Raw genomic sequence first — 12,201 nt, forward strand, 5'->3', positions numbered from 1 at the left:
GTCAGGAGCCTTTCCTGTCATCCTGAATGTTCCCTTCTGAGGATTGTTCTATCCCTGTACTTTATGTTTAACATTTTCATTATGAGAGGATTGATGTATATTTTTATACTTTAAAGCAGGGCTTACAAATTTCGAGTCTAGACCTACTAGCCAGGAAAAAACCTTACTCTCCATCAGTTGCCCCACCCAACCTTGTCCAGGTCCGCCTCCAACCACACCCCTGGCCTGTCCCCAACCACACCCCCTTAAAGCTTATGAAATTACATTTTTCTTTAGAATAAAGAGTCCAAAATATAAAAAACTGCAATTATAACAAAGCTTTATTATGTCAATTTAAATATCACAGCAATAGATTAATAGCAATAGGGTGCAATCAAAATATCACGTTTTACAGCTTTAAACCTGGAGTGAACATTTTGTATTTTTTTGTTTATCTCCTGCATCTTTAGTAACTAAAGTCTCTTATAAAAGATGTAAATTTAGTTAATGTAATTTACCTTAAGCTGGCGGGTGTAGTGATGTGCAGTGTTGGTGGGTCTCTCCTTCACGTGTCCCCCACGCCGGTGTAGAGCGGGCCTCTCCTCGTGTCCCCCAAGGCAATATAGAGCAGGCCTCATGTCCCCCAAGGCAGTGTAGAGCGGGCCTCGTGTGCCCAAGGCGATGTAGAGCATGCTCCATGTGCCCCTAGGCGGTGTAGAGTGGGCTCCATGTCCCCCAAGGTGGTGTAGAGTGGGCCTCGTGTCCCCCAAGGTGGTAGAGAGTGGGCCTCATGTCCCCCAAGGCAGTGGAGAGTGGGCCTTGTGTCCCCCAAGGTGGTGTAGAGCGGGCCTCGTGTCCCCCAAGATGGTAGAGAGTGGGCCTCATGTCCCCCAAGGCAGTGGAGAGCGGGCCTTGTGTCCCCCAAGGTGGTAGAGAGTGGGCCTCATGTCCCCCAAGGTGGTGGAGAGCGGGCCTTGTGTCCCCCCAAGGCAGTGGAGAGCGGGCCTCATGTCCCCCAAGGCAGTGGAGAGCGGACCTCAAGTCCCCCAAGGCGGTGGAGAGCGGGCCTTGTGTCCCCTAAGGCAGTGGAGAGCGGGCCTCGTTTCCCCCAAGGTGGTGGAGAGCGGGCCTCTCCTCGTGTCCCCCACAGCGGGGGAGAGCGGACCTCTCACCTCTCCTCGAGACCCCCCGCGGCAGTGGAGTGCGGGTGTCTCCTCCCAGCGGAGGAGAGCAGACCTCTCCTGCACCTGTCCCCTCAGCGGCACTGCCAGTGTAATGACGGTGCCAAAGAAGAAGCCGGAAGTCGGAAACCGGAAGTTGGAAACTGGAACTCGGCTTCACAATGAGGCTTGGAGCTCCATCTGTGCTCGCCACACAAGGATTTCTCTTCGTATTTGACGAGCGGGCGAGCTGCTTTTTCAAGCCCTGCTTTAAAGAATCATTTTACATTTTCTTCACCAAAAAGATTGATTTCAGAGGGAATCTGTTTTAATGTATTTTCTATATGTAATAAAATATCTTTGTTAAATCATTGGCTACATAAGAGCTAGAATTATATTTTCTCTTGCTTGTGTGTTATATTTGAGTTTCCCTGGTAGCCGTGTAAGGCAGATATTTTACAGGAGTGATTATTCAGGCTGTTCACACCAATGTGTTTTTTAGTACTTTTTGTTTTCAGAAACACACTCCAGTCCATTAAATATGGTTTCCTATGGGACATGTTCACATCTAGGCTTTTTTCAACTGCTGTGTTTTTGGAAAGGGTCAGCATTTTTGATACAACCGAGTTCTATGGAGAATTTGCTGAAATGCATGGTTGTGCATTTTTGCATTTTTATTGTGCCCAGCAAAAAAAAATGACTTTGGAAAAAAAAATAAAACTGAACAAAACACGAAATGTGCCACAAAGGTATCACAAAGGTATCAAAATGCAAGTGTACAATCCAAACGTTCCTGCATTAAAAATGGCGGTTTGTATAAGTGGGTGCTGCAGCGACCGTCGATCTGAACCGAACAGAATCAGTGAGGGAAAATGTCACCAGCACACCGAGGATCACCAATATGGGGCCAAAAGTTTTACTGAATGATCACATAGTTACAGCAAGGCAATGTTTCGGAGACTCGCAGGACCCTTTGTCACATGCCTGATGAAGGGGTCCTGCGAGACTCCAAAACATTGCCTTGCAGTAACTATGTGATCGTTCATTAAAACCTTTGGACCCATATTGATGATCCTCGGTGTGCTGGTGACATTCTCCCTTACAAACATATCAAAAACACATAAAAAATGCAAAATGAACTGCGAAAAGAACAAAAAGCAAACTAAAAAGGTGTGAACAGAGCCTTACAGATGTTTCTTGGGGTTGCAGTTCCTCTGAGCTCCTCAAGGTGGGGATCTACCCAGACAGGAAGTTTCTATGGAAGACAGACAGGAAGTGATGTCATGTACAGGCAGGAAGTGATGTCAGGTACAGACAGGAAGTGATGTCAGGCAGGAAGTTCCAAGTGGTTTTGAAGTAGAGAAGAGACGTTACCAGAAGTGGCAGCAGAGGAGGTAATAAGACATTATTTTCTATTTACACCCAGTAACCCCTGTCATGTCCGTCCTCTTCCTCCATAGTCACGTCCGTCCTCTTCCTCCATAGTCACGTCCGTCCTCTTCCTCCATAGTCACGTCCGTCCTCTTCCTCCATAGTCACGTCCTTTCTCTTCCTCCATAGTCACGTCCGTCCTCTTCCTCCATAGTCACGTCCGTCCTCTTCCTCCATAGTCACGTCCGTCCTCTTCCTCCATAGTCACGTCCGTCCTCTTCCTCCATAGTCACGTCCGTCCTCTTCCTCCATAGTCACGTCCGTCCTCTTCCTCCATAGTCACGTCCGTCCTCTTCCTCCATAGTCCTGTTCGTCCTCTTCCTCCATAGTCACGTCCGTCCTCTTCCTCCATAGTCCTGTTCGTCCTCTTCCTCCATAGTCACGTCCGTCCTCTTCCTCCATAGTCACGTCCGTCCTCTTCCTCCATAGTCACGTCCTATCTCTTCCTCCATAGTCACGTCCGTCCTCTTCCTCCATAGCCACGTCCGTCCTCTTCCTCCATAGTCACATCCGTCCTCTTCCTCCATAGTCACGTCCGTCCTCTTCCTCCATAGTCACATCCGTCCTCTTCCTCCATAGTCACATCCGTCCTCTCCCTCCATAGTCACGTCCGTCCTCTTCCTCCATAGTCACGTCCGTCCTCTTCCTCCATAGTCATGTCCGTCCTCTTCCTCCATAGTCACTGTGATGTCTTTTATCTCCAGCAGATGATGATACACACATATATAGTGTGGGAACCCAGATGAACCCCTTCAGGGGCAGAACATTCCCCCACTTCCGGGGCCGGAACATTCTCCTCATTGTGGAGATAAATTCTAGTAATATGTTCCTCTAAACAAACAGCACTGACAATAAATAGACAAGACAAGGACCATCCTGACCATACATGGCCTACAAAGGACAATGATGACACTACACAGGCAGCCAATGGGCAATCATTACACTATGCAGCCAACACAATGATGGAGTGCCGGGGTCAGGAGTATGGAGCATAGAGCCCCTTACATTGCTGCTCAGGAGGAAGGAAACATTCCCCAGCTGGCCATGAAGAATATGTTCCATCATTGGTGTCAGAGGGAGGGAAATACTGAGGGGTCTGAGGGAAGTAGAGGAGCTGAGGGGTCTCTGAGGAGGTAGTGGGACTAAAGAACTCTGGATCCTCTGAGGGTTTCCTGCATCTGAAGGACTCTGGGACCTCTGAGGAGGAGGAGTAACTGAAGAACTTTGGGAGCTTGTTAGGAAGTAATAGGGCTGAACAACTCTGAGAGGTTAGTGGGGCTGAAGGACTGTGGGGGCCTCTGAGGGGGTATTCAGGCTGCAAGGCTCTGAGGTAAGAGGGGGCTTTAGGGCTCATAGGAACTCTTGGTCTCTGATGGTCCTCCCACCCCACCTTCACTTACTTTTCTGACCTCCTTAAAGAACTCCTGCCAGCACGTGTAGGGATTCTTCACCTCACCATCTCACTGGTCAACAAATATATAGCAAGACACAAAATAGAACAAAGAAGGACACTTGGTCCTTGGGGAGGTCTGTTTGCATAGTATTAACCACTTCCTGTCCGGACACTTTTACCCCTTCCTGTCCAGGGCAATTTTTAGCTTTCAGCGCTATCACACTTTGAATAACAATTGCGCGGTCATGCAACACTGTACCCATATGAATTTTTTACCATTTTTTTGAGACAGATAAAGCTTTATTTTGGTGGTATTTATTCACCGCTGGGATTTTTATTTTTTTTACTATGTAAATGAAAAAGTTCAAAAATTTTGAAAAAAAGTGTTTTTTTAAATAAAATTTTGCAAATAAATAATATTTCATCATAAATCTTAGCCAAAATTTATTCCGTTATTTTTTTAGTAAAAAAAAAAAATCCAAATTAGTTTATAACCAAAAATTATAATTTTTAAACATTTTTTTTTACATTTTATTTTATTTTTTTATATTATTATTTTTTATTTTTATTTTTTTTTTACATACTGTCACCCTAGCAGTACACTGTCACCATGGTGACACTGTACTACTTGTGGAGGGTGATGAAGATTTTTTTTTTTTTTTTTTACACTGATTGCTTTTACACCCATATAGGATGTAAAAGCAATCATTTCTCTTTCTCTCTGTCTGCATTCTTGCAGTCATTGAGAATTACTGAGTGAGCTGTGAGTGGTCACAGCTTGTCACATGGTACAAGCCTGTTGTGAATAGCCCTGTACCATGTGACCTCTGTGATCATTCACAGATTTCACACATAGTAAGCAATGATGTCACAAGTGACATCTTCCTTACTACTTTGCATGTGATCACTGATTCGCCAATCAGTGATCACATGATCAGGACCTCGTACAGAGGTCCCGTCCGACAATCGGTGTTTCACTGTGTCCGGAGGACACAGCGGGCACCGGATCGCGGTGGCGCGCGCTCCCAGGGAGCGCGCACAGCTAGAAAAGGCGGGTGCCGTTTATGAACGGCAACCCGACCCTGGACTGCCACCGCCCTGCCGTTTATAAACAGCAGGTGGACGGCAAGAGGTTAATGCTTAATGGGCGGACAGTCCAATACCTTCCTATGACACAGAATCTGGCAGTGCCCGGTACTAGAATTCAGAACCTCAAAAATCCACTGCCCCTCTGTACAATGTCCTGGAAATGTCAGAATACTTGGCAACTAAGAGATCAAACCCTTCCCCCTGCTGTCCTCCTCCTACCCACACATAGAAGAGATGAGAACAGACTCCTCCCCCACAGCTCTCTACTCCACCAGTAGCATCCTCCTGCTACCCAATCCCTTCTCTTACTGAAGAGAGTGACAGTGACATCACTCCTGTCAGTCAGCAGGCTGCTGGAGATTGGAGCCTTGCAGCTGGAGTTCTGCCAATTATCCTGATTATCCAGCAACTCCACCCAAAAATCAGCAATTCAACATTCTCACAGCACTGCCTCAGAGCAAACAGGTCATAGGAAGGATCGTATTTATCATTCCTTGTCTGCAGATCTAAAACTCATCAAAACCAGTTCAGAGACCAAACAAACCCAACAGAGAAAAGGGGATTTCTGATGCAGCAGGACAAGAGGGTCCTGGGACCTTGAAGATTTAGTAAACACTAAACAGTCCAGACTAAACGTGTTCCCATGGGGGGAGTAGTTCTTCAATGTCCATCAACCCTCCTATTCCCCCCTCACATCCACATCCTATTATTGTGTGACCAATACCATCCAAATCATTCTTACTTTCATTTCCCAAAGTTATCCGTCTACAAGGAGACCTGTATAGATCACATGATGGCACCAATGAGGATGGAGGAGGACCGGAGTCACATGACTGAGAAGATACTAAACCTCACCCTGGAGATCATCTACCTGCTGACCGGAGAGGTGAGGAGGATTCTGGGAGGTCACATGACATCACTCTCATCTCTATTAATAAAACACAGACCTGACCGGAGAGGTGAGGAGGATTCTGGGAGGTCACATGACATCACTCTCATCTCTATTAATAAAACACGGACCTGACCTGAGAAGTGGGGAGGATTCTGGGAGGTCACATGACATCACTCTCATCTCTATTAATAAAACACGGACCTGACCGGAGAGATGTGGAGGATTCTGGGAGGTCACATGACATCACTCTCATCTCTAATATTAAACACAGACCTGACCGGAGAGGTGAGGAGGATTCTGGGAGGTCACATGACATCACTCTCATCTCTATTAATAAAACACAACCCTGACCGGAGAGGTGAGGAGGATTCTGGGAGGTCACATGACATCACTCTCATCTCTATTAATAAAACACAGACCTGAGCGGAGAGGTGAGGAGGATTCTGGGATTCTAACATGATATTCCTATTGGTTCCTCAATACAGAGATTTCCTCTTCTGAAGTCAGGTGATCATATGACCATCACAGTGCCTCCATGTGACTCCCTAAACCCTGAGATACACAACATGCAGAAGATTCTAGAAGTCACCAAGAAGATGATGGAGCTGCTGACAGGAGAGGTGAGCGGTGCCGGGAATTCTGGGACATTCTCCAATCACTGATAGTATCATTAGGATCTGTACATTATCTGCATTGTTACCATTGATGTCATTTTATTATATATTCAGAGTGGAATCCTCGGGGATGATAATATTGATGTTAAAGAAGAGTATAAAGAGGAGGATGAGGAGTATGGAGTGATGGAGGAGTTTTCAGAAGGACACAAGGATATGATGGAGCCACCTAATACCAGGAACCCACCAGAGAGATGTCCCCGTCCTCTGTATTCCCGGGATTCCACACAGGAAAATCACACCATCCCTCACCATTACAAGGTTGGTGGGATGGAGCATCTAGAACATGGACTTGTGGAGATGATGTGTGGATTTTTCATGTAATCTTATATTTATATATTTGGTGAAATTTCTCATTCTCTTGGTTTAGAGTGAAGATCTGATGTATATAAAAGTTGAGGTGAAATCAGAAGAAGAAGAGGCGTATGTGAGGGATGATCAGCAGTCTATGGAGGAGGATGGAATAACGGGGACATTTATAGAGGAGGACACTCCTACAGAGATCAGCACAGGTGGGTCATGAACACTAAATCCATTCCTCCACCCATACTGCTCACTGATTGGTCCAGAGTAGGGCGGGGACTGGGTGATATCAGCCTGTAATCCCCTGGTCACTTTCCTGAGCTGTGTTCCCCGTCCTGTATTCCTGGATTTCTCTCGGATAATCTTCCTTCTCTGTGCTGCAGACACAATTTATGTATCTAGACTGGATTTATGGAGATTCTGGGGTTCAGCTGGAAGCTAAATATTAATTCATTGCCTCTGCTCAACGTAGACACCTGTCAGAGCCTGGACTTGAACCCAGGACCTGTACTGTGTCTGGTAGTAACTCTTCGCACTGAGCTACCTGATATAATGGACGGCACTTTGCTTAATCCATTGCTGTGTTTTCTGCTGAACCTTGAACTCTTTGCTCCTCCCATGAACTTCCTGATTTAAGCCATGTCTCTGCACTTCCTGGTTGGCAGATTATTGTTCCTTCTCCATCCAATATCTTGCCCTTGTCTCTCCTGCTACCTTCTGTACCTTCACTACTGACCTGGAACCACTTGTTACTGACCCTTGGCTTGTTTATTGACTACTACAACTGTGACCTGGTACTAACACGCAGCAAAACCCATACCCACCATCTGGAGCTTTGGTGATACTGGTTAGTGCTTAGACCCCGCACCTCAGGTGAGCCCACGTCATCTGTCAGGGTGACCTACCTGTATACCTATCCTGTTGGTTGGTCTTCTTCTATAAATACTGGTCTCTGAGCCTGACCTCTGACCAGCACAGAAAAATCTGACCCAGACATGGAGGCCGCTATAGCCTACCAAGAAAAATGTTCCGAACTGGAAAGTGTAGTAAAGGGGCAACAGGAGAAAATCCATGACTGTAATGACGATTGCTGGGCATATGTTCCTGTGATGTTGCTAACACAGGCATGCCTCTGTCATGATGAGTGATAGAGGGGGTGGGGACCCTCGTCCTATAATCCCCTCATCACTGTCCCTCCTATAAAAGACAGTTCTGGTTGTTTCCTCACTCTCTGACTAAGGTCCATGAATAAAGAAATGACCTGGTAGGAGATCAGAGGAGCCATTTCCTAGTTCCCTTGAGGGTGGAATTGTAAGCTCCTCAGAGACCAAGCTGCCTGATGTGGGCGGAGTCCTGGTTTGGGGGAACCAATCAGCTCCTGTCTAGTAATCTTTGTCTTTGTATTTTAGTCCATGGCCGGGAGATGAGGAAAACCTCCGAGGATTGTCTCACTTTGTCTCCAGACTGGAAAGTAGAAGATGAGGACACCACACAGTATAGTCCAGGAGAAAACCCGGCTCCCTCCAATGTCCATTCGGCACCACCCAGTGTAGATGGACCATCGGATTCCTCGTATCCTGAGGAACCTCAGACTGTGCGGGGCCGGGCCGGCCTTCCAACAGGGAAGAGCTTCTCCTGTACTGAGTGTGGGAAGGGTTTCTGTTCTAAATCCAAACTTAATGTGCATAAAAGATCTCACACGGGGGAGAAGCCGTATTCCTGTCCTGAGTGCGGGAAATGTTTTTCAAGGAAGACCCGTCTTTACACACATCAGAGATCTCACACGGGAGAGAAGCTGCATTCCTGTCCTGAGTGTGGGAAAAGTTTTTCACAGAAGTCCAGTCTTTGCACACATCAGAGATCTCACACTGGGGAGAAGCCATATTCCTGTCCTGAGTGTGGAAAGTGTTTTTCAGATAAGTCCAATCTTAACAAGCATCAGAGATCTCACACGGGGGAGAAGCCGTATTCCTGTCCTGAGTGCGGGAAATGTTTTACAAAGTCTTCCAATCTTTACACACATCAGCGATCTCACACAGGGGAGAAGCCGTACTGCTGTCCTGAGTGTGGGAAATGTTTTTCACAGACGTCCAGTCTTCATAAACATCAAAGATCTCACACGGGAGAGAAGCCACTTTCCTGTCCTGAGTGAGGGAAATGTTCCTCACTGAAGTCCTGTCTTCCTGTACATCAGGGGTCCCACACAACCCTGGAGGTGTATTAGTGCCTTGAGTGTGGGAAATGTCTTCTAGATGAATGTTGCTGGACATCCCAGCTCTCATGTGGGGAAGAAGCACACCCTGATATACACCTCAGATATACTCCATGGCTGATCTTCATCATGGAAGAAACAGTCCATAAGGAGATCAGAGGCCCCAAAAGACATGGATGAAGTGTGGGATCGGGTTGGCCATTGATAGCAGGAGAAGAATAAAAATGGAGTCCTGCCCTGTGATTGGCTGAGTACATTTTGTGGTGGGAGATTTCACAAACACTTGGAGGTCTTTTTAAAAAAAAATGGTTCTACTTCCTGTATACCGGACACTTCCACCCCATTCCTGCCCAGGCCGACTGGTAACTATCAGCACTCTCACACTTTGAATGACAATTACACAGTCATGCAACATTGTACCCAAATTATATTTTTGTAATTTTTTCACACAAATAGATATTTATTTTGGTGGTATTAAACACCACTTTTTACCAATTTTGCTTGTTTCTTGTTTTTACAAATAAATGGTCTTTCCTTATAAATGTAGACAAAGGTGTATTCTGCGCCATTTCTTGGGTACAATAACCCCAATCAGTGTCTATGATTCAGTGTGTAGGAGAGTTATAGAGTCTACAAACTATGGGAGAGATGTCTGAAAATCCATCATGTCTGATGACGGCAGATCTCATTTCTGAGGATCAAAAACACCAGAACGGTACAAATTGTCAGAACTTTATCTGTGAGAAAATAATCCGTATACAATTCATGGAAACAGGCGGGATCTGGAATGAAGGAGATTCCCTACTAATTCTCACAAAGTAACCGACATCCCAGTTCTGTATTTGTGATAATTGGAAGACAAAATAAAAAGCAATAATGTGCAAAAATATATATTTATTAATAATATAAATCAGTACAAAATGGGGATGAAATCTAATAGGTGATGATAAATAATAAACAATACAAGATAACAGTACAATGATCTAATCCACAATAATGGGGAGAAATACAAGCCAGCAATTACTGCCAAATATTAATGAATTACATCCAACTGTCTGGAAATGTCGTGTAAGAAATCAGTAACTCAGCAACATGTGACAACAGATATACAAATCCCCCCCGTGATCTCTCTACACCCAGATATTCAACGCTCAACGTGTACCTTGTCATGACTTGATCTGGAATCCCATACACAGGCCAATCCAATCCGCTTACAATCTGAGATGAAGATGTAATGTTACATGAAGTAGTCTGCCTTGTCATATATATACTGTATACATCCGGATAAACCATTTTGAGTCTAGACCTACTAGCCAGGCACAAACCTTACTCTCCACCAGTTGCCCCACCCAACCTTGCCCAGGTCCACCTCCAACCCCACCCCCAGCCCATCCCCCAACCCTGTCCCTAGCCCTGCCCCCAACCACACCCCCTTAAAGCTTATAAAATTACATTTTTCTTTAGAATAAAGAGTCCAAAATATAAAAAAACTGCAATTATAACTTTATTATGTCAATTTAAACATCACAGCAATAGCTTAATAGCAATCGGGTGCAATCAAAATATCAAGTTTTACAGCTTTAAACCTGGAGTGAACATTTTGTATTTTTTTGTTTATCTCCTGCATCTTTAGTAACTGCAGTAAAGTCTCTTTTAAAGGATGTAAGTTTAGTTTACAGAAGTATAACATAAGAAAAAATGCTTATTTTGATGCCAAAAAACATGGAATAATAATTACTGTAAACATGTTGTATTTTTTATCTCCAGCAGAGACCTTAGAGAAGTGCGGCATTAAGAAAAAAGAAAAAAGTGCCTCTTTTGATGGCCAAAAAACATAAATAACAATAGTAAACATTTTGCATTTTTTATCTCCAGCATCTTATTAAAAGAGAGCTTAGAGACGTAGTGCATTAAGAAAAAACAAAGAAGTGCTTATTTAGATGCCAAAAAACATTGATGTTCAGTTATATTATTATTTCCTCACCCTGAATGTAACTTTTACAGTTTTGAAGGACCCAGACTGTGGCTAGTAATGCTTTCTCACAGTCATTGGATTTGATGTGTACAGGTGACAGGGAATTACTGGCATAGGCAATGATTGGTTCAGATTGTCTTGTATTTGATCCAGTACAGCATTGATACTGAGGTTTGTGAATCCAGTTCCCAGATAGAAGGGTTTTCCTCCTCCTGGATAAACCAGGCACGGGGCTTGGGTGAGTTTCCTTGTCAGCTCATTCATGGCTCGCTCCTGAGCCCCCCCCATGTCCATGGTATATTCTTCTTTAGTAATGTCAATAAAGGTTTCCTGATTTCTGCCTAGTCATCAATAAACGTACGTGAGTAATTCATCACACCCACAAATGATCTCACGTCACTGATGTTGGGGGGTGTTTTACACTTCATCACATCTGTCACGGAGTGCCTGCTCCTCTTCTGCCACCCCCCCGGTGCCTGTGTCTCCCCTGTGTCCCCTCACCCTCTGCATAGGATGAGAAGTGGCACCTCTCCCCCCGCCTCTTGTCACCTCTTCACATCCTGATGTACCCTTTAAAGAAAGGCTGCGCAGGATGGGGGGAAAGTGACCACCCGCCGGGTGTTCCAGCGCAGTACTGCCGACCTGTCTCCACATGCCCCCCGGTGGGCGCAGCATGGGCACGAGGCTTCCCGAGCTCTGCACCCACCAGAGACAAATGTTGCACTCCTGAAAGTGCGGCCAGAGTAAGGGGCGTGTCTCGTTGCCCCAGCAACCCGACGCTGGACCGGCCGTTGCCAGAGCAACCAGGAAGTGTCTTGCACTCGCTTAAGAAGGCCGGCGCAGGACCCAGGTGGGTGTGTGTTCATCCCCCACTCAGGACAGGGTGCTGTGAGGGGTCTGAGCTGTGGCCAGACCCCCACAGCCGGTACCCACTGCAACTCTGCCTAATACACCAGGGCCAGGATCACCCACTGCTGCCATGCACCAGAAATATCTGCTGTGGGCCCCACAATACGCTGCCTAATATGCTGGGGCCAGGATCACCCACTGCTGCTGTGTGTCAGAACTACCTGCTTTGTGGATTACCTGCCAT

General features: G+C 45.8%; 1 protein-coding gene across 1 annotated transcript; it reads left to right on the top strand.

Moving 5' to 3' along the window:
* Positions 1-6,442: 6,442 nt before the first annotated feature.
* Positions 6,443-9,628, top strand: LOC149441665 (uncharacterized). The gene is made up of 3 exons (XM_089657044.1): positions 6,443-6,879; positions 6,989-7,130; positions 8,331-9,628. Exons 1-3 carry the CDS (start codon positions 6,745-6,747, stop codon positions 9,071-9,073), a joined length of 1,020 nt encoding a protein of 339 aa, XP_089513170.1. The 5' UTR covers positions 6,443-6,744; the 3' UTR covers positions 9,074-9,628.
* The last annotated feature ends 2,573 nt before the right edge of the window (positions 9,629-12,201 follow it).

The sequence above is a fragment of the Staurois parvus genome, unplaced genomic scaffold (assembly GCF_062004578.1).
Source record: "Staurois parvus isolate SC_StPar_1 unplaced genomic scaffold, SC_StPar_1.0 ptg000960l, whole genome shotgun sequence".
Lineage (NCBI taxonomy): Eukaryota > Metazoa > Chordata > Amphibia > Anura > Ranidae > Staurois > Staurois parvus.